Genomic DNA, 23,916 nt, shown 5'->3' with positions numbered 1-23,916 from the left:
TTGCACTGGTGCGCCTACATTTTTTTTAGGTGCACCAGCACAAAATGTATGTGCACCCAAATGTTTTCACCACCCCATACACACACGCACCTCAGCTTTAAAAAATAATAATTAAAATAATAACAATAGCAATAATAATAGCAACAACAATAATAATAATAATAATAATTATTATTATTATTATTATTATTATTATTATATTATTGTTGCTATATTTTAAAAGACCTGGAGCATTTCATGTGCTATAGACTAGTCTTCCAAATGTGCTCTTTATAAAAGACATGACAGTAGGCTACCTAACTAACACATCTTGACTACAAGCAGTTTGGCTGGTAGAAAAGACCAAATTAGTAGCCTTTTAGGCAGTAGGCCTATGTGTTTGACTAGTAAGATCAACATACCAGCCTTTTCTGCAATAAGGCTACGCACACAGCACAAGTACAGAGTTACAATATGAAGATAGATGGATGGATGGATGGATGGATGGATGGATGGATTTTTTTTTAACAAACCCTGCTAAAAATGTCATAATTTTTAAAATCATTAGGCACAAATAGCCTAGCCTATGTTTACAGTGGAATCTGAGGTGAATTGGGTTTTGTCTATTTCCCCGTTTTTGAGCGCTCTCCCTCTGCATAATGAGTGTGGTTTCTTAGCAAGCGCTACGAACAGACACGACAGCACTAGTGCGCTCGCTCGCTCAGTCTCTCTCTCTCTCCATCTCTCTCGCTCGTGCTGTCTCGAGGTGCATGAACGATGCCTTGCCCTAGTCGCTATCTAAAAACTCTCACAGAAGTCCCGACAGACTAGCGCGTCACCTGTTGTTTGGCCAGCTCTGCACCCGTCTGCGTTTTTGTGTGGCAATGTTTAATATCCGCTCAAGCCATTTAGTTTTTCCCCGTGATTGTGACTCTCTCGTGTTTAAAATATCCTCAAGTCATTTTGCTGTTTTTACCGTGATAGTAACTCTCTCCTCCGTTGCAAAACTCGCCTGGTTGAGAACACAAAACTCGCTGGCACATGTGAACTCGGATAGTTGAGCGAAGTCGAACATTCTATTCTGAAACGTCGGGCTGCCTGTGAACGAGGAAGGGGGAGAAATTAAGCTACGGGTAACCAGGGGGGTTGCTTCCTCCAAGCGGGACCATAGTTGTTGTTTTACTTTTTTAAAACTGCTATCCCACTCCACTAATTCCACTAAGAGCCATACTGTGTTTCACCGCTGCTACTACCCACAGGGGCTTCAACTTGCCATTGCATGTTTGTCTGTAAAACCATTTGAATGTAACGCGTTTCCTGATTCGCTAGTCGTAATCGGCTTGTTGAAAGGAGTGGTTTTATTGGTTCTCTACGTCACATGACCTCCAACTACTAAAGAGACACCTCTCCGTTCATGAAAACATGCAGTCTTCGGGTTTTTTTAAGCGATTTCATTTTTTGGGGTATTGAAACCGTTTTTTTTTTTTTTTTTCATTTTGATACAAAATACAAGCGGCGAATCCGAGAACCAACAAATTAAATTGGTGTGGCCTAGAGAAATGTACAAATATATTGTTTTCCCCCCTCCACGTGAAATTGACTGCCTCTACGTAATTCTTTGAATAGCCACTGGATGGCAATGTTTTCCTTGCATATCCATCTACTCAACTTCTCCCATTCAGTGTTCCTGGCTTCATCCAAAGGTCATCCTTATTTATGGTCGGTCACTCCAAGTTGAAAGTCGAAGTGCGGTGAATATTTGAAGTTCGCCGATGTCACCACCACCTTGCAAATGTAAACAATATATGCAATACATACCTTTGCACTTTCTTGGCTGACAACTTTGCGGAGTGAATGTTGCAGTGGTCATGACTCGTGTGTAACTTAAGCCTATATCGCTGATGAAACGTCATATTACTGTCGCTATCTGTAGCATTGGGTGCGTCCCTGTCACCTGCTCTAGTCGCCGTGTTCAAATTCAACACTCACAGTTGGCTATGTGATCTCTCCTTGGTCGAGACTACACAGGACAGGACAGCTTTGACTATGCTGATGTAAATGACAGTTTTTGGGGCCCAATGGCGTGCGTTCGGGTGGCTGTGCGAGTTCGACCCCTCAACAAGAGGTAGGCTATCCTCCAATTTGTTTATCAGATGGTGCTTGACCAATATATTGATTGGCAATAGTTTTCATTCATCACCATTAATCTTCCCTCATCAGCTTCATTAATACTTTTGTATGCAAACGAATGTGAAAAATTGTGGCTTAAATCAAATCAATCAAATCTTGACAGCTTGCTTTTAAAGCAGCCCAGACACAAACAAAAGCTCCAATCTCTCTCTCTCTCTCTCTCTCTCTCTCTCTCTCTCTCTCTCTCTCTCTCTCTCTCTCTCTCTCTCTCTCTCTCTCTCTCTCTCTCTCTCTCTCTTTCTCTCTCTCTCTCTCTCAAATGACATTGTATGTGGTGTAGGCCCAGTGCAAGAGCAATTGCACACAATTGCCCTAATCAGGCCTCCATACAGCCGGCCATAATAATAGCCAGCCCCCCACCACCACCACGAATACTGGAGGGCCTTGGGCCCAGGAGCAAATGTCCAGCTTGCATAGCTCTAACTGCTTCTCTGTAAGCCTATGTGTTTTGGATGGCCTAATAAGACTGACATGACATTGTCATGGACATTGATAAATGTCAACAACAGCTGTCATTAATTGTCATACGGTTAAGGTCACATTTTTTCTGTCAACTTCACATTGTTTGGGATTTTTTGGTACGACAACTTGACATTTCCCCAGATGAAAGGTCGTCCATGCCTATATCACTACAATTTTACATTTGCCAAGACCCTGACTGGGAAGGATCTATTCTACGGCATGACTAGACATATAACCACATGAACTACAGGTGATGTTTGGGTTGTGTAAAGTAGTGGGGTTCCCAAACTTTACCATGACAAGAACCCCCCGCCCCTCAAATATGCCGGCATAATCCAGCCAAGGCCCCCCTTACATGGGTCGTGCCACACCATTTTTTGTGCATACCCTTTCACAACCATTAGTCTACGTCTGTTATTCAGTATAATGTTCAGAGATGCAAAATAATGCAGTTCTTAACAAGTGGGAATATTGTTAAGCTTTTTTAATTGTTTATTTTGGTGTACATTAGTTATTTCATTCATTGAAAGATTATATTTGTCAACCTGCCGTGGCCCCCCAATTACCTCCTTGCAGCCCCCCAGGGGTCCCCGGCCCCCACTTTGAAAACCCCTGGTGTAAAGTACCCTATCTGGTTGCAGGCAATTTCTGCGTGAGCGTTATCTCTACTAAACAATAAAGATATAGCACATTATTGTGCTACTGACTACACAATGTTTGTACCAAACATCCCAAACTATAATGGTCTTTAATTCTACACAGGGAAAAGGATCTGTCCTCCAAGGATATCATTCGCATGGAGGGAAATAAGACCTGCATCATCAATGCTAAGGTATGGCATAACCTATTGTATTAACTCTCCTGGTATTTATACAAAGCAATTCTGCCCTCGTTTTAATGTTTAAGTGTCACAGCCCCTCTCGTCTGTTCCTTATTATATGTGTCATGTCTTGAGTAGTGTTTGTCAATGGGCGCGCTCTTCTAGCCTGGCTCTCGCGCAGACCCTTAGTGCTTCGTGCATCTTCGTTGCACTTCGTGCGTGAGAACCAGATTAGCGCTCTTCAGCCCCCCAGGGCATGTAGGGGAGCCATAGTAGGGGCCTTGAGAAGGATGTAGCTGAGTGGGCGGGCAGTGCTTTGCCATTGGGGGTCATTAGTCATTTTTCATTGGTACTTGGCAGGCTTATGATGAGGCCAGGGGGGCGTTGGGAGGCTTATGATATGGTCCAGGGGGCGATTATTGAAAAAAAAAAAAAGAAGTTTGAGAACCACTGGTTTAGAGCCAGGCTGTGACTTGAGTTTAATGGAATCATCTTTCGAAGATCCCCAGATTTGCATTTCATTAGAGGATAAGTCTCGGTATGTGCCTAGGCAAGACGGTGTCTACCATCAAAGCAAATATGACTGTTTGCCACAAACCTTCCGTCAATACCAATTTATTTTATTCCTCACAGGGCCGCGCTACCAATTCATCAGAAGAGAGGCGGAAGTCATTCACCTATGATTTTTCATATGACTCCAGCAATGATGAGAATCCTAACTTCACGACTCAGGATAAGGTGCAGAAAAGTTTTTATACCCTTTGGAGAACCCTTCAGCATGTTGATTTATCTTTGTTTCAGTAACTTCTTATGGGGTAGGCTCAGGTTAGAAGGTGGCTGCTAAATCAAGCTCCTATATTGTTTATTTATTCCTTGTTCAGCAAATGCAGTTCCAACCGGGAGGCCTCGTGTATCTTCATAAACAGTCATGTCTGAGTGTATATGTTGACTAATTCATTTATGTCTGATGATTTAAAAATGACAAATGACTCAATGTGATAAATGTGACTACTTAAGACCATCTTGGGTTTTTAAAATCCCACCATTAGGATATGTTTCTCTATGAAGCTCCAGTTGAGTGTTGAGCGTGTATGTACCTCCAGGGAACTTTCCCGGTGCTGCTCCATCACAAAGTTGCCACGCTCTTGACAGTAGCTGTTATAGCTAAGCCTGCCTGCCTGCCTGCCTGTGCCGAAAAAACTTTTTAATTACAAGCCATTAGATGGGAGTCTGTCTGTGGGTGTCCCTTTGTATGGCAGTAATGGCCTGCCGCTGCCGTGTGGTGTGGTGTGGTGTGGTGTGTTCCTGCCCCTGGCCTGGGCGCAGCAGATTAGGCTGTGATGTGACGTGAAGTGGAGGCAGTGTGGCAGGCAGCAACAGAAGCAGCCGGATGAGGACTACTGAAGATGTGGCTCTATGTGGACACATCCTGGCCTCACACGCCCGAACAGTGGCGATTCTTATCCATTTGGGGGCCCTAGGCAAAATACAGACACGAGACCCTGAATTATTTTGTTGCTATCATTTACTATGGCAGGGCGGACTGTTGGGTTGCCCTACAGTGGACAGTTTTGTTGGGGCCCTAGGCAATTACCTAGACTAGCTATCTGTAAAACTGGCTCGGTAGCCTAAGCCGCCCCACCCAGGAGCCTGTCACTAATTAGGCAGGGTGATGTATGCTCCTGGGTCAGCTGTTGACGGCAGCACCAGCAGTAGCACCAACACAGTATGGCTACAGTGTCAATCAGGGCAGCAGACAGGACTTTGCAGAGCCAGATTAAAGAAGGCTGTGTGTGTGTGTAGTAAGTACGTACGTTTCTGATGGCGTTTTGAAGTGCTGTCCATGTCAGTTGTAGGCTGTCTCTTTTTTTCTTTTCATCTTCTTTTGGGCTCTCTGTCTCTTTCTTTCTTTCTTTCTCTCTCTCTCTCTCTCTCTCTCTCTCTCTCTCTCTCTCTCTCTCTCTCTCTCTCTCTCTCTCTCCCTCTTTCTCTCTCTCTCTCTCTCTCACACACACACACACTGTCTCTGTTTTACTTTCTGTCTGGCTCTCTTTCAATCTCACACTCTTCTCTCGCAATCTGACTTTCTCTCCTTCTCCCTCTCCCATTCTCTCTGTATCTGTCTCTCTTCCTCTGCTATCTCATTATGTCTGGAGGTTGTTACTGCACTCCTAATGGGGAGCCATTAACTTGTGGCGCTCGTCAGATCACTCCTTGTCGCTTTTTTTCCTTTTCCGCAGGTCTTCACCGACCTGGGTGGTAACGTTCTGGCGGCCGCCTTTGACGGCTACAACGCCTGCGTCTTCGCCTACGGCCAGACCGGCTCGGGAAAGTCCTACACCATGATGGGCAACACGGTAAGTGTCACGTCATAGCGGGCCGGGCCAAACTTAGCGGGCTGGGTCCTATACATCAGTAAAATAAAGTCGAGTGAGGTGTTCTTTGATATGTCCCTCCAACACATAATGGCAAGACTGTACGGCTCTCAGTAACACACATGCGGTATCGCATACACACACACACACACACACACACGCACAGGTACACACTCACCCTCACACACTATTCTCACATCTGTGCGTTTGCCTGTCTGGCACGTTATTCTTTCACTCTTTGCCGTCTGAGTGATGAGCTTCTCTCACCTCTGTAAGCTGTAGATGGGCTCTATCTGCGCTGCCACACTGAACTAGCCTGGGCGAAAAGCCGACTGTTGACTCCGTCAATCAGTCTGGCAAAAGCCATGAGGAATCCGTCTCCGTGTATGGTGGTAGATGGTCTGATCTTACTCTATCATTTAAATTAATCGGAGTTCCAAACTCAAATTAAAACCCATATTGTGCTTTATTCGCATGCCTGTTACAGCGTCGCAAAAGCAAACAAATACCAACGAAAGTGTGAATATACTGTAGTTACCTTAACCAATCAGTAACGGAGCTCGCGGGTGAGTTCCGCGTCATCACTCTCAACTGTTTGCTGATTGGCTAAACACTGAGAGAACCGAGCTCGAGGCTTTTGCCAGACGATGTGCGGACACAAAATCTTTTGGTGGAGTACATAGGATGGCGTCGCGAGGCTAACACTGAACACCACTCAATTCTACTACCTACGTACCTACCATACTGTAATGTTTCTAATCTTAATGAAGAAACTTGGGTTCTTAACTAAACTTATTTATTAGCATAACGAGTCAGGAGGATACAGGTACACCGTCAGGTTCATGTTCATCAACTGATGACTTGCAATACCCAGACACACATCCGGGGAGTACATCATATCTGCGTCCACCTAGTGGCAGGAGGTAAAACTGCAACACATTTTACTTATCATCACACATACCTCCCTCTCTTCTCTATCTCCAACTCTCTTGCTCTCTGCCTCTGTCTCTCAAAGTCTTTCTCTCTCTCGCACTCTGTCTTTCTCTTGCTCTCTGCCTGTCTCACTCTCTGTCTCTCTAACTCTGTGCCTCTCTCGCCCGCTCTCTCTCTTTCTCTTGGTCTCTCTCACTGTTTGTCTCTCTTGTTGTCTGCCTCTCTTGCTCTCTTTCTTTCTATCTCTCTAGTGTTCATCCTCCCCCCTCTCCCTCCATGCACATTTCCTCACTGCTAATCAGAAAATGTGATGTGAATAGCACCCCCCCTTACCCTCACCTCAACTCAGTCCCACCCATTTAACCCCCCAAACAACACCCCCTACTACCTACCCACCGCTTACCCCCCTCTCCCACCGCTTACCCCCCTCCTCTTTCCCCTGCACCGCACCGCCCAGCCCATCAATGCAGAGTGAGCAGGAGTCCTGATGTTGGAGCTAATGAGATTTCGGCTTGTGTACCGGGGGGAAACTTCAACTTGTGCAAGGTCATCACCAGAAGCACGTTGTCAACACGCCTGATAATCGAATCAGCCCCTCCTTAATATTCGCTCGCTCCCCCCTCCAACCCCTATGGTAATCAACAGAAGATGAGTCATACAAATCATAAGACGACACAACACCTGGGTTGCACACTCTCTCTCTCTCTCTCTCTCTCTCTCTCTCTCTGTCTCTCTATCTCTCTCTCTCTGTCAATTGGCATCCATGCCAATACTCAGAGCCGTAGCTGTGTTTAAACAGTTGCAATTCGTCCAAAAAACTACATGCCCAGAAGCAAGCTGCCATGAACAATTTGGACTTAATATGATGTCAGAGAGCTGACAGAGATGTATGTGGGCTCTGTTGCCCATACGTTCTCTCTAGATAGCGCTCCCTGGAAAGCAGAGGAGGAATATATAAGCAAGCTGCTCTTGTGTTTTCGAGTGGAGCTGGGAAGTCATAGACGATAGACCCCTCTGCATCTCTTGACTGCATGTATTTCGCTGCGGTGGTCACGGCAGAGAGGAAATTGTCCACGGGGGAGCTATTTTGAGTTCAGTGGTCTGGGACTGAGGAGCCCCCAGTGTCCTTTGCCTTTAATCACAAGAGTGCCAAGCTATGCTTTAGTGTCAATGGCATTTTTTTTGGCTGAGGCGTCAGGTGGTACCACCACCACAGCGAATGCCCATAAATTAACTAGTAAATGGCCATTAATATCCTGCAATGAATATGCTTCTTCTATAATCCCCTAAATAACATTTGACCCATACAACAGTGGCATTGACTGTGGCCGCTGCACCACCCTGACGTGTGCTGCTACCAAGACATCACTGACCCTTTAGCCTACTTATTACCCACTGATCTGAGAGTAGAGAGAAAAGCAGTTGGTTGGTTTGTAGTAATAATTTTAATATCGGCAGACAAACAACTCAAAGCACTGCAGATTTTATTGTTAACGGCCGGAGAAGTTACAGCGTGGAGACAGGAAGTATTCCACCCAGCAAGTTCTGAAGGGGATACAAAAGGCAACCCTATTTAACCATTTCCCTCTCCCAGTCCATGTCGTCAGCTTCTTCTGTGCACGTGGGGTCCCGCATGGCCAGATGCCCACTGTCCATTGTCTTGTTGTCCAGCATATGCAATTTCATATTTGTTGTTCAGCAGCCACTTGTAAAGTCTTTCTTTGGGTTGTAAACGCACACCGTTTGAGGTGCGTACGGCAGACAATAGACAACTTGAAAAAGAAGGGTCGTCGCACACTCAGAACTTCATGCAGTTATTTAATTTCGACCAACGTTTCGGCTTACGCCTTCATCAGGGTCATCTTACCCTGATGAAGGCGTAAGCCGAAACGTTGGTCGAAATTAAATAACTGCATGAAGTTCTGAGTGTGCAACGACCCTTCTTTTTCAAGTTGTTCAGCAGCCACACCAAGTAGAGGCACATGTTTCCAATAATGTTGAGTGTCCCGTGACCCATTACAGAAAATCTTACACACAAGAATATGTCACTATATGGGGACTTCTCCAGCCAAATCATAAGAATAAAATGAGAATATAATATAGTAATAGTAGAAGGTTCAGAAAACTAACATGAATTAAAAATTTCTCCACAGTTTTTTTGTTTGACTATGCCCTATGTGAATATTCGGCTTGGATTTCCTTGACTTCATTTACTACGTGAATTGTAGCTCAATGCATTTTGACTGCCCTGAGCAAACTCATTTGACTGCTTGGTGAACTTCCTCAGATACTCATCACATACATTTTTTAACTGAACTATGAAGTGCTTGATTTACTCTTCCACAATTTTGTCATTTATGAGACGATCATTTGGGGTCCTTGGTACCTTATTGCTCACATTAGTACTATATTTTATATTTTTATATTTTATTTTAAGTGTGATTAAGCAGAATAGCTGCGTGTGCGTGTGTGTGTGTGTCTGTTGTGGGTCTACAGCCAGTAGTTATTCAAAGAAAGGGCTTTTAATATGCTAACTTTTCTGTAAAAATAAAAAGGTCACCCTTATCTGCCAAGCTTAGGGAGGACACATTTGACAGTTTTCTTTTTGTTTTTTTTTTCCAGGTCACTCCACTTTAAGACTATATTTTACACCATCTACATATGATGAAGCAGACATGTTTTCCAGTTAAATTAGTAAACGTAAGCACCTTACAACTAAGGTTGTAGGTCAAACTGCCAAGCTTCTAAGGTCATAACTGCCATATCCTGCCATAACTGTGAGCGTGGCAGGATGTTTAGATCTTTAGTCTACTACTACTGCTACTATTACTACACACACACACACACACACACACACACACACACACACACACACACACACACACACACACACACACACACACACACACACACACACACACACACACACACCTCTCACAGAGGACAAACTACCTAGACCCGTCGCTCACCCCACACTATCAAACTGTACCATCTGGCTGCATCACACGAGCGGAGGATCAGGCATTTCAGTCTCTCATTTGGCCGGCTCTCTTATGGTTATCTACTGCCGTAAAGAGAGAACTGCAGTGAACTCAGAGTTGGGGCAAAGTGACATAGTGGGAGCTTATTTATTTGTAGATCCCCTTGTTAGGTATTGACATTGGCTAGTTTCCCAGAGGTGTGTGTGTGTGTGTGTGTGCGTGCGTGCGTGCGAGGAATTGAGTGTGTGCGTACGTTTTATGTTCTATGAATACTTGCTGTCTTTCTTTGGAACCATGGAGAAAAATCTTGCACACTTACCGTTTCACAATTATTTATTTATGTTTTGCACTTCATTGGGTAACATTTTTTGTAAGAATTAAATCTGTGACAGATAAATCGGTGCCCCTTCCAGGTTAAAAGAGGTGTGAAGAAGTTCTCCCATGTTAAGCATAGGGGGAGTGTATGTCCTCTTCATGTTTCCTACTCTCTGATTACTTCCTGCATACTTTTTCCCTTTGTAAAGAATAAATTAAGTTGAATGAATGAAACCTGAATGTGAAGGCTCTTTATTGCTGAGCTAAATTGCAGGATGATGAGCAGGATAATTGCATTGCGTATTGCATGGACAGGTAGTCTCCGTTTGAGTGACAGTAGACTATAATGAAGGCATTGGAAACTAATGGGTGTAATGGGCCTCACCACTGTGGCATAATAGGGCAAACTCAGGCTGAAAAATGTAACAAATTGTGTTTTGTATTATCCCTGACAATCTCTGTCTCTCTGTCTGTGTCTGTTTCCCTCTCTCTCTCTCTCTCTCTCTCTGCAATGATGTGTTTAATGTCTTGTGTATTCTGTATATATGCATGTATGCTACTGGACACCTTAATTTCCCTCGGGATTAATAAAGGATATGAAGTGGCGGCTAGTCAAACAAATATTGAAGCCGCCGGGCAGCTGAACTGGGGAGAATTCTTTGCCAAGACGCGCTGTTGTACAAAGAGGCTTGGAGATGATCCACGTTATTGTTTACTTTATTTACTCTCTCTTCACTGTTAAGAGTTCCACATTTCCATCGATAAAATCCTGACATCCCGGTGTGCAAAGGTGCGCTGTGCAAAGAGTTTTAAAGTGCAGGTATTGTGGTCATAGTTAAAATGTACAAAATCATGCGGTCAGCAAAAGTTGGCTCTCCCTAGCCACCTGCCCTCCACTACTACTATACCCCCATATTACCCCAGCGCCAGGTGATATACCAATCTAATCACCACGTGACCCAATCATGCATGTCACCACCCCCAACCTGTCAATCATAGTTCTGAAACCAAAATCTGTCCGCAACATTCCGGCCCCTAATTATTACGACACCACACAGTAATAATTACAAATTCAATAATCCAAAATATTATATGCATGCACATTACACGGCAATACTCAAAAGTCCATGAAGACATTTCCTTCGCCTTTGTTTTTCTTTCTTTTTTCCTGTGTTCATGTGAGTGTGTGCATGTATGCGTGTTTTCTTTTTTCAGTACAGGTCAAAAGGGAGTCAGTCATAGGCCAGAGGTTACTAGCACTTAGCCTACATATCAAGGTCGGTCATGTCAACTGGCCAGTGCGTTAAACGTTAGATGTCAAGGTCACGTTATGTGGGGTCAAAGGTCAGGAGCCCCCGTGAGAAGGCGCAACTCTGGTAGGCCGGCAGGTAAGGTTGGTCGGGGCCTCGACCCAGACCCGATGCTCCAGACCTCTCTGGTCTGGTACGGCCGCTGCCACTCGGCCGACGATCCAGGAACCATGGCGGCGCCATGATGAGGACCACGTCCCCAGCAACGAAGTTGGGCTTGAGTCTTTTCCAGTTGTTACGCTGCTGAAGCCGCGGTAGGTTTTCTCTAATCCATCTTCTCCAGAGAAGGTCGGAGGCGTATTGCTTTGACTTGAGCTGGGGGAGGTGGTTCTGTGTTCGTACTGCCAAGTCCTTTTGATCTGTGGACCGAAGTGCCAGAACAGGGCTCAACTTGTATGGATGCCTGCTTCGTTCCACATTTTCTCCTGTTTGCTGACAGGAGATCTCTTCTGCATGACTTTCCAACTGACAGAACTCGAAACTCTGCATCCCAGCATCCTTCGGCTCTCCCACTGTGAGCAAGCCATTGCTGGAGTCATCCCAGTGATGACAAGCTGCGTCAGTACTGGACTGAGGAGGGGCATTGGCTTTGCATTGACGCAGAGGTGTCGTCTTGAATCTCAGGATCCACCCCGCCACCCTTACGAGACGACTCGCAGCGAAGGCTTTACTGATCGGGTGGGTAAAAGGGTGACTGCCTTGTTTCACATTTTCTCCTGTTTGCAGACAGGAGATCTTGACTGCATGCCTCTTGAACTGGCTGAGCTTGACAGTCTGCATCTCAGCATCCTTGAGCTCTCCCAATGAGAGCGAGCCTTTGCGGGAGTCATCCCTGTGACGACAAACTACCTCAGTGTTGAACTGAGGAGGAGCATCGGCTTTGCTATGACGCAGGACTGCCATCTTGAACCTCATCCCACTTACCACTCTTACATGGCGAGTCCAGGGTGAGGGTTTACTGATCAAGTGGATGGAAGGATGGCCGTCCCCACCACTATCAGTCTCGCAGGCAGCATCAACTTGTGAAACAGTAATTGCAACAGAGTCTTTGACTTCAGAATTTCCAAGAGTGATTTCTTTTGAAGTGTCTGCCTTTACAGGCCACTCCTTCTCCGGCTGCTTAAGATATGTGGGGCTATCTCGCCATGACACAATCTTCAAAACATTCACATTCTTCAAAAGGGGCTCTTCTCTGAACTTAGTCAGCACATCAACTAATGCGGTTTTGAGGCCAGGCTCACTCGACCACTGTGCTTTCAGGGCAGCACCCCAGTCTGATGATGCACAATCAACGTCAACTCCATGGCGGGGTAGATATCCGCTCTTACGGCCTGTATGTTGACGGTCTGAAGTGGGCACCCACTGTGCATAGCCCTTCTTACGGCTTGTATGTTGACGTTTGGTCATGAAATTGGCATCGTTTTCGTGCAGGTCTTTGTCGTATCTGACAACTTTCCCCTTCACACTTACGGCACTTTGCTCTACACTTGCACGATTGCTGAGCACACTCATGTCTTGAGCCCTCACAGGCAGAGCAATGCTGTGAGGCACGGCTCTCAAGGTCACTGTCTCATTGGCCACCTGTAGGGTCTCAGCATCTTCTTTTGACAGCGCCAACTGTTCATGTCTGTGCTCAGAGAAGTCCATCTCAATCTGCTGCGTCCTCCACTCATCTGAAGACACTGCAGGAATTCCATTGACATTCACTGTGGCCAGCTTGCAGTCTTGGTCACCGGCCCCAGTAAGGCCACTAGACGGAGCTGTGCCAGGAATTGTATATGCTGTGCAGTCAGACTCAGACCTGATTTCATTTTTTTCTTTATGAGTGTTGGGCGGACTTTGTTGTGCTGGCAAATGTACACTCTGTTGTGCTGGCAAGTGGGTGGACTCTTCCACATACACAGGAGGTTCTGTGAGAGGCGGGGCTGATTCATTCATTTCGATTCGTGATTGCACTAGTTCCACTGTAGGCATTATGCTGAAAGCAACTGGTATTTCTTTTGTCTTAAACTCATATTCAGGTGGGTTAAAAATATCTGCAGCCACATCAAAAATCTTAAAAGTTTTTTCTTTTGCTTTAAAATAAGACCCAATTCCATTGGGTGTCCTTGGTGTGATGCTCTGAACAGTGGGCTTCAAAACATTTGCTCTGGCAGCAGCTGCTGCGATATCTGCCTCCATTTGCAATTCTGCTTTCCTTCTCCGTAATCTCGCCTCCTGTTCTTCAACGCTGTGTTTCTCTTTAAGCGCTTGTTGGCGAGTGAGCAGGGCAGCCATCTCAGCTTTGACTCTGTGAAGGTCAGATGCTGTTGACGAGACCTTTGTTTCTGTCCTACTGCCATAATTGGAAACATTGTGCATTGGAGATACATCATGAGAATGAGCTGGCAGGTGAAGCTCTGTGGGCCGCCCATTTTGAGGAACTCCCCCCAGTGGGGAATTTTCAGATGACACTTCAGGTGGCCCACCTGTACGTTTAACACCTGTGAGCCATGCTTGCCCTTTCTTAATAAACCATTCATTGTAATCTCTTATACTTGAGAACCATTCATTTTTGATTTCTTGCTCCTCTGTAGGCATCAGAGGTAACAGAGAGCAATGCAGTTCACTGGCCTTTTCTAACAGTTGTGTCAATTCATTGAGCAGCAACTTGACATGGCGTTCATTCCCATCAGCTTTCATCAGCTCTTTCAAAGAAGCAGTCACATTTTCCATTTTTCTTACATGTTTTTTCAGTTCTGTTTGAATGTTTTCATTATTATTTGCCAGGCCCTTTCCAGTGGGAACCCTTTGTCTTTCATTTTGTGCATTTTTCACACCAGGAATTTCTTTGTCACACATTTTTGCATCTTTCACAAAAAGGACTTCTTTAACATTAATTTCTGCATTATTCACAACAGCTATTTTGTCTTTCATTTGTGCATTATTCACACCAAGGGCTTCTTTGTTATTCATGTTGCTTTCTTTCCAAGTTTTGCAAACAAGGCAGGCAAATCACTGCGTCAAACATAATGTCAGAGCAACAGCTGTCTTTCAAGTCCACACACGCTAGAGCCACACACACAACGCTAGATTCCCAAATGAATCTTCTCAATGAACTCCCAATGAATCCACAGTAGCCCCAGTGGCTATCCAACACTGAATGACGTGACGCACGACGTCATCTTCTCCAGGAAGCAACCATCTCAGCAGTCAAGCCAGCGATATCTTAGTAAACATTTGTGTACGTTACCGCTGTTGTCTTGTTTGTTCCTTCAGGCTTTCATCGCGTTGTGCGTGTTCAATGTGTGAGGCTCTTTAGCGTTTCTCAGCTGTGCTCTGTTTCGCGGGCGCCGATGCCATTTTCGCCAACGCTGATAGCCATTGGCGTCCTACTCTGTTGCACGAGGGCTGGTGCAATATCGCCCTACGTTTCTCAACATCGCTCCGTTTGCCGTCAAGGCAAATACCTTTTTGCTGACAATGAAGTGGCGGCTAGTCAAACAAATATTGAAGCCGCCGGGCAGCTGCACTGGGGAGAATTCTTTGCCAAGACGCGCTGTTGTACAAAGAGGCTTGGAGATGATCCACGTTATTGTTTACTTTATTTACTCTCTCTTCACTGTTAAGAGTTCCACATTTCCATCGATAAAATCCTGACATCCCGGTGTGCAAAGGTGCGCTGTGCAAAGAGTTTAAAGTGCAGGTATTGTGGTCATAGTTCTTAAATGTACAAAATCATGCGGTCAGCAAAAGTTGGCTCTCCCTAGCCACCTGCCCTCCACTACTACTATTCCCCCATGTTACCCCAGCGCCAGGTGATATACCAATCTAATCACCACGTGATCCAATCATGCATGTCACCACCCCCCAACCTGTCAATCATAGTTCTGAAACCAAAATCTGTCCGCAACAGGATACTGTACTCTACACTCTCTCTCTCTCTCTCTCTCTCTCTCTCTCTCTCTCTCTCTCTCTCTCTCTCTCTCTCTCTCTCTCTCTTGTCCTCTCCCTGACCCTGTCTCTCGTTCTTCCCAAACCTCTCTTTCTCTTCCTCTCCCTCCTCCCGCCTCTCCATCTCTCTGTCTCTCTTTATACCCATCTCTGTCCCTCTCTCTTTATTGGTCTCTCTCTGCCCCTTCTTCTTCACTTCTTTCGCCTACCTCTCCATTTTCAACTCTTCGTCTTGTGTCCGCAGGGTGACGCGGGTCTGACCCCTCGTATTTGCGAGGGCCTCTTCAGCCAGATCGCCCAGCTGTCCCTGGATGACCACGCCTCCTTCCACACTGCAGTCAGGTGAGCAGAGCAGAGCAGAGTAGCCCTTGGAGCCAAGGACTAGCTATGGGAGAGTTCAACTCCAGTGCTGCTGTTACTGTACTGAAAGAAAATAGACGTTCATCTTAGCTGTGCAAGGCTCCATTATTTTTAACGGGGCCGCCTGACAGAAGCGATGTGTCAAAGTCCACCTTTACTGTTGATGGTGAGGAGGAGAAGAAAATGGAGTATCAGTGCTGAGGTAACTGGACTCAAGGGTAATGTCAAAAAAGACCTCCACACAAAAGACCTCACCTTTCACCACTCCCTCCCTATTACTCTCTCTTTCTCTTTTTTCCAATCTCTCTCTGTCTCTCTCTCTCTGTCTCTCTCTCTCTGTCTCTCTCTCTCTCTCTCTCTTCCTATTCCCTCCCTCCCTCCCTATGTCTCTGTCTTTCTCTTTTTCCATTCTCTCTCTCTCTCTCTCTCTCTCTCTCTCTCTCTCTCTCTCTCTCTCTTTCTCCTCCTCCTCCCCCTCTTTCCGCTATGCCTCTTGATTATTTTGTTTTCCTGGCAGTTGCTGGACTTTTGGCTCGCTCTAATTGGTAGCAAACAAAAGGGGAGGTCAGCCATTTCAGCTCTCTCTCTCTCTCTCTCTCTCTCTCTCTCTCTCTCTCTCTCTCTCTCTCTCTCTCTCTCTGTCATTATCGTCTCTCTCTTTGTCTCTCTGGCACAGTTCCCCATTCAATCCTCATGGCATGTCAGGCCTCTGGCAAAGCCTCCACTGGTTCATCCGTCAGTCAGGACACGCACCCCACCCACCCACTGACATGCCCGTCTACCCACCCGCTTGCCCGCTCTCCTGCCCGCCCGCCCACTGCTGATGAGTCTTGGCTGCCTCTGCCCACCCCCTAGCTCAGCGCTTTTAAGCCAGTCATCAGTGAGATGGCTGCCCCCTGCGCCACCCCTGAGTCACCCCCAGGTGCCCTCGGCTCGATACGGAGAGATAAACCTGCGAAGTAAAAAAAAAAGACGAAAACACGAAACTTGAGGAAAAGGCGCCGGTAGTGTGGGTTTGAGAGGGTTTAGCTGTTCTCAGCCACCGTTGCATCACCGTGAAAAGTGATGACATTACCGAGGCAGGGCCCAGTGGACCAGGCACTACTCTCCTGTCCTCCAGCTGACTGGTCACACTCTAATGAACACCACTGTCGTGGGAACGGCTATGGGATTTATTTCCTTTATTTATATGTTTATTTATTTTATTCTGGTACTTATTTATTTATCTGTTTTGTTTGTCTTCTCTGCAACCTCCACCTCTCTGCAGGATACTTTCTATCCAGCACCGAGAGTGTTTTTTTACAACAAAAAAAAAATCAGAGAGAGAGAGAGATTTATTATTATTATTATTATTATTATTATTATCATTATTATACTGTTTAGATGCGTCCTAGCATCTCTATAACAGGGTCCGTCGGTCGGTCAGTCTGTCTGTCTGAAACGCTTTCATTACGGTAAATTGTTGTCCGTCTGAAACGCTTTCTTTAAATTGTTCCTTCCTGTGGCCACAAGGCGGCAGACTTGCCATTTTGGACCGGAGCGAATGCGTGCAAGCATAGCCTTTCTATACTAGAGTCGTGTGCATTTGATAAACTCTGGCACGGAAGTTCACTGCTTTGTGCCTTGACGGTGAAGCTGGTATTGAAAAAAAAGTCCTAAAGGGTCAACCCATAAGCGCATGATTCACCCAAACGGTTTTATTTATTTATTATTTGTCGATGTTTAGATTCTTTCCCACATGCACATAATGCTGAAATGGTGTGATACTAAAGGTTGTTAGGCCTAATGTATGGTAATTTGTAATGTAGCCTACTCATTGACTGTCAATGAGCCTACTTCATCTAGGCTATGTGAAATTTCAAATCATAGCCTATGGTTCTTTTCCAAATCCAAGAATGATGATACGCTTATTATACCCTAAACTGCAAAAATAAAGCAATGTCTCGCCATTTTGCTGCCTTGCTGCCTGCCACAATATTTGGAGTGTCCATGATGACCAATAAACAAAAAGTACATCCTCGGGGGGCGTTGACAGGCTAGGAGGAGGCCAGGGGGGCGTTTTGGGGGGAAAATGGCATAGTTGGAACTGGCATAGAGGGACGCATCTGTTGTCCGCCTGTCGGCCTTGTTAATTTATAGATATATATAATGTGTATGGGCATGGGCAATATTAGATGGGCCCCGGGCCACTCTGCACCGAAAAAAAAATGGGCCTCAATGTCAAAAAGGTTAAGAATCCCTGGTATAGAGTATAGTAGAGTAGCACGCCTCACCCGGAAAGCACTGATGATCATCAAAGACACAAGCCACCCTGCACACAAACTGTTCAGCCTCCTGCCCTCTGGAAAGAGGTACAGGCGCCTCCGTTCCCGTACCACCAGGCTTGCAAGCAGCACGATGCATCAAGCAATCAAGATACTGAACACTCAACCCACTCTCCCTTCACTGTCAGCCTCTAGCCAGCCAGGCCACTGACAACGCTCCCCCCCTCATCCCCACCACCATATCTGCGACTGAACATTCCACCTGCACTACTACATCTGTGACTGAACTTTCAACCTGCACTAACTCAAAACATACACATGCACACACACACACACACACACACACACACACACACACACACACACACACACACACACACACACACACACACACACACACACACACACACACACACACACACACACACACACACACACACACACACAAGCACACTGCACTTTCTGCACTAAACCCAAACATACACACACTGACACACAACTCATACTCACACACATACACACACACACACACACACACACACACACACACACACACACACACACACACACACACACACATATACACACAGGTACACACACACAGACGCACACCGCACTTTCTACCTGCACTAAACACACACACACACACACACACACACACACACACACACACACACACACACACACGCACACAAAACACATACAAACACACACACACACACACACACATACTGCTGCTGGTGTATTTAATAAAAACCTTTTTTAATTATTTATTTCTTCAAATGCTACTATTACTATGTCAGAACGCTATAAAGGACTTTTAGAAAAAGAACAACAAAATACCTCCTCTTAATGTATGTTCTCTACAAGTCTTCTGTTGTCCAGTCTTGCACTTTAAATGTCTGTATGAGCAATGTCTACGTCCATACTGTCTATGTCCATGTATGAGTACTGTCTATGTCTATACTGTCTATGTCCTTACCTAGATTAGTCTATGTCTGCATGGGAGAGCAAGAAACGCAATTTCAAATTCTTTGTATGACCAGTGCATGTAAAGAAATTGACAATAAACTTGACTTGACTTGACTTGACTTGACTTGTAGAGTAGAGTAGAATAGGGTAGGGTAGAGTAGGGTACAGTTGAGTGGAGTACAGTAGAGTAGGGTAGTATAGAGTATAGTAGAGTAGAGTAGAGTAGAGTAGAGTAGAGAAGGGTGTAGTAGAGCAGTGTAGCACAAAGTAGAGGAGAGTAGAGTAGCTGTACTCAGCTGTACTCGGAGAGAGAAACACTCCTTTCATTCATTCTCCTCCAGCCTTGCGGTACACTGAGGAGTGTTCCATGTTCCTCGGCCCCATTAAAGCACATTCACATCATTTCTTTGGGGAAGTCCAGAGTGTGACCCGTGTTGCTTATTTAATTCACACTATTATTCCACAAACAACTTGCTACATTTTTGCTGTAATTTTCCTTACGAGATTAGGTTCAGCAAATTACATCTGCAATCATTGCCGTCATCTACTTTTCTGTCTGTTGCCCATTCTCCACCTCTACATCTTCTTTTGGTTTGCCTCTCTCACAGTGTCTATCAAGGGCATCGTTTCAGTCCTATTTTCCCAGCCTGCTCCCCACAGTCCACTCAAACACAATGAGAGTTAATCGGATGAGGGGCTCTGATCGGTGCCAAGGACTTTGAAAAGATAGCTCATTGTAATAGTTAGTTTAGTGGAATTGGTTTGTTTATTTGTTTGCTTTTTGTTTCACACTTGGGAGGAGATTAACAGGGATCTAGGGATGCCAGCGTATAGGTCAAGTTCAGGTTAAGTTCAACTTAAATTTCATTTTTGCACAATTAACAAGGCATGGGGATTTGCCTCAGCCGAAGGAAAGAACATGAAGCGATATGAAACTGGCTGGTGAATTTTGGATTCAAATTGACCATGTACTAGTACTAGAGATGTAGCCTGGGCGAATAGCCGACTGTTGACTCCGTCAATCAGTCTGGCAAAAGCCATGAGGAATCCGTCTCCGTGGATGATGGGAGATGGTCTGATCTTACTCTATAATTTAAATTAATTGAAGTTCCAAACTCAAATTAAAACCCATATTGTGATTTATTAGCATGCCTGTTACGTTATAGCGTCGCAAAAGCATACAAATAACAAAACGAAAGTGTGAATATAGTTACCTTAACCAATCAGTAACGGAGCTTGCGGGTGAGTTCTACGTCACCACTCTCAACTGTTTGCTGATTGGCGAAACACTGAGAGAACAGAGCTCGAGGCTTTTGCCAGACGATGTGCGGAGCCAAAATCTTTGGGTGGAGTACAGAGGATGGCGTTGCGAGGCTAGTACTACTGTGTGTCTGGTGAAAGTTGTTATTTTATTCATTTGTCAGTGGCTAGTTTATACGTCAACATCTCTCGAACGTTGATTTCCACCCCTGATCCATACAGTAATTGCACAACTTACATACACAAATGTGGTAAATAAGGAAACACTATAATATGCAGGGTTTCCCCCCAGCTCAGTTGCCCATCTTGACTAGGTCCCCTGAAAAGAAAATGATTTTGTATTGTGAATGTCATTTCGTTTCTTTACCATAAAGTTATACTTACCATAAAGTGTTTTCATATGAATTTCCTGTGTAAAATACCCAGCATAGCCTTTCCCCTGCACCACCACCTTGACACACAAACATTCTGCAGGAAAAATTGGTATGTACTGTAGTGCGCTTTATTGTTACTTTGAATTTCCATTTTGTGTCATTTCCATTCGGGTGATTCCGCCGAATCGGTACATATTCCCAAATCCACATGTCCCAGAGATAAATTGCCATAAAATCATTACAATAATAATTACATGCATAATTTTAAAGCACAATATTGACATATATTTTTCTCACCAACCCGATCTTAAAAATAAGGCAATTTATTTTCTAATTTTAAATTGCTTTTTTGTGGACAAAACTGAGATTTTGGCCTGTCCCTCACAGTAAAAAGTTGTCTTTCAAGCTGTCTTTTATATGTTAATCATAGATGAAATCACATTATTTTCACATTTTTATGTTGTTCTAGGAGTAATGTAGCAGTTAGCAATGTTGTCAACATGCATAAGTGTAATATCTATTTCAAAAAATAATAATTTTGCAGTGTCCCCTGAGTTGGTAACATGAATGACATTGAGATAAAGAAATTCCTGTAAAATAATGGTTCATTCCCCAAATTATGCAATTTCCAGGAGGTTTCATCACTCACAGGAAAAGGATTTTCACCACATAAAAAGAAGTAATATACAGTCTTATTTAGCATGGAATTTTGTTATTTTATTGGACTTTTGGGGGTGGTGACTTTTACAGTGTCCTTCCTGTTACCACTTTTTAACCCATTATTTAAAAAGATATGGTTTCTATATTGATATTCACCAAATTCACAAGTAATATTCTTTCAAACTATATGATGTCTGCTCTTGTGACCTTGCACATTAGCTAGCTAGGACCAAATAAGCCTGAAATTGTCCTTCCTGTAACAGGAAGGACAATTTCAGGCTTATTTGCTCCAAGCCATGAAGTTTGAAAGGATATTTTGTTCCTAGTCATATAGTGTTGAAAACATTGCTAACTGCTACATTACTCCTAGAACAACACAACAATGTGAAAATAATGTGATTTCATATATGATTAAGAAATAAAAGACACCTTGAAAGACAACTTTTTACTGTGCGGGACACGGAATATGTACCGATTCAGCAGAATCACCCATTCTGTTTTGTATGATTTTGTCTTGTCAGCTATCTGGAGATCTACAACGAGCGCGTGCGAGATCTGCTGTGCAGGAGGACACCGGAGGCAAGCAGCTTACGAGTCAGGGAGCACCCTAAAGATGGCCCCTATGTAGAGGGTAGAGGACACACACACACACACACACACACACACACACACACACACACACACACACACACACACACACACACACACACACACACACACACACACACAATTACCCATATTGAAGACAAGGGTGAAGGGTCAAGCTGAAGTGTCTGTGTCTGTGTCTGTGTGTGTGCGTGCTTCAGGCTTGTCCACACAGCAGGTGAGCTGCTACAGTGATGTGGAGGCTCTGATGGAGAGGGGCAATGGCAGCCGCGTCACCGCCAGCACAGCCATGAACCAAACCAGCAGCAGATCCCACGCCATCTTCACCATCCACTTCAGACAGGTCAGACACACACACACACACACACACACACACACACGCCTCTCTCTCTCTCTCTCTCTCTCTCTCTCTCTCTCTCTCTCTCTCTCTCTCTCTCTCTCTCTCTCTCTCTCTCTCTCTCTCTCTCTCTCTCTCTCTCTCTCTCTCTCTCTTCAATTAGAGCTTTATATTGGCATGACAAAATATATTTTGTGTTTATATATACAGTCCCAGGAAAAAGTTTGTACACCGTTTGAAATTTCTCACATTTCAGTCAAAATTTATCATAAAACATGGTCTGACCTTCCCGGAAATCTCAAGAAGGAACAATCAGAGTCTGCTTTAACTAATTCCACACAAACATTTACATGTTATCATATTTTTATTGGCCATAAGGCTATAACATTCACAGGATAGCAAGGCATAAGTAAGTACACCCTTGCATTAAATAGGTTTTAACCCTCAGTTAGTTGCAATATCCTTAACCAGACTTGTCCTGTAGTTGCAGATCAGATTAACAAAACAATCTGGATGTATCTTGTCTCCCTCTTCTTTAGAGAACTGCCTCTCGTCAGCAAGGTTTCTGGGATGTCTGGAGTGCATAGCTTTATTGACTTCATGCCATATAATCTCAATTGTTTTTAGTCAGGGCTTTGACTGGACTATTCCAGAATGTGTATTTCATTGTTATGAAGCCATTCTAATGTCGATTTGCTTCTAAAGTATGGGTTGTTGTCACATTTCAGCACCCATCCTCTTATGTGCTTCAACTGTGTGACAGACTTCCTCACGTTTTTTTCTGTAAAATATCACAATAAACTTGAGTTCATTGCTCCACTGATAATAGCAAACTTTCAAAGGCCTGAGGCAGCAAGGTAGCCGCATATAATGATGCTCCCGCCACCATACTCAGAAGTGGAGATGTAACCAAGAATAACTAAAAATGGGGTTCATTCTGCCAATCTAAAATTAATGGGGTTTCTGTCCAAAAAAATATTGCTGCACCTTTGAGGTTTGCGAAAAAGCATTTATATGCTTCATAAAATTACTGCTAAATATTGTGCAGCCCAACGGTTGAAACCAAAGTTGAATTGTTCAGGAGAACACATAGTATCATGTTTGGAGGAGAACTAGAGAACCACACCTTCACCAAAACATCATCTCCACCTTTGAGTATGGTGGCGGGAGCATCATTATATGCGGCTACCTTGGTGCCTCAGGCCCTTGTAGGTTTGCTATTATCAGTGGAACAATGAACTCAGAAGTTTATTGAGATATTTTACAGAAAAAATGTGAGGTAGTCTGTCACACAGTTGAGGCAGACAAGAGGATGGGTGTTGAAATGGGACAACAACCCATACTTTAGAGGCAATTGACTTTTGAATTGCTTCATAACAATGAAATACACATTATGGAATAGCCCAGGCAAAGCTCTGACAAAAAACATTTGAGATGATATGGCATGAAGTCAAGAAAGCTATTCACTCCAGATATCCCAGAAACCTTGCTGAAGAAGGGCAGTTTTCTAAAGAAGAGGGAGTCAAGATACATCCAGATTGTTTTGTTAATCTGATCTGCAACTACAGGAAACATCTGGTTGAGGTTATTGCGACAAACTTAGGGTTAAAACCTATTGAATGCAAGGGTGTACTTACTTATGCCTTTCTGTCCTGTGAATGTTTACATCTTATGGCCAATGAAAATATGTAAACTTGTAAATGTTTGGGTTGAATTAGTTAAAGCAGACTCTGGTTGTTCCTTCTTGTGATTTCCGGGAAGATCAGACCATGCTTTATGACCAAT

The 23,916-nt window shown here is 44.4% G+C and overlaps 1 protein-coding gene across 1 annotated transcript in view; it reads left to right on the top strand.

The window, feature by feature from the left end:
* The first annotated feature begins 2,057 nt into the window (after positions 1-2,057).
* kif16bb (kinesin family member 16Bb) overlaps positions 2,058-23,916 on the top strand; it is a 97,975-nt gene continuing 76,116 nt past the window's right edge. The window contains exons 1-7 of the mRNA XM_063191872.1: positions 2,058-2,104; positions 3,394-3,470; positions 4,083-4,189; positions 5,692-5,808; positions 15,543-15,640; positions 21,710-21,819; positions 21,995-22,137. Of these exons, the coding sequence (XP_063047942.1) occupies positions 2,058-2,104; positions 3,394-3,470; positions 4,083-4,189; positions 5,692-5,808; positions 15,543-15,640; positions 21,710-21,819; positions 21,995-22,137 (699 nt within the window). The remainder of the gene's footprint in view (positions 2,105-3,393; positions 3,471-4,082; positions 4,190-5,691; positions 5,809-15,542; positions 15,641-21,709; positions 21,820-21,994; positions 22,138-23,916) is intronic.

This window comes from Engraulis encrasicolus, chromosome 24 (genome assembly GCF_034702125.1).
Source record: "Engraulis encrasicolus isolate BLACKSEA-1 chromosome 24, IST_EnEncr_1.0, whole genome shotgun sequence".
NCBI lineage: Eukaryota > Metazoa > Chordata > Actinopteri > Clupeiformes > Engraulidae > Engraulis > Engraulis encrasicolus.
This window is presented reverse-complemented; position numbering and strand designations above follow the sequence as displayed.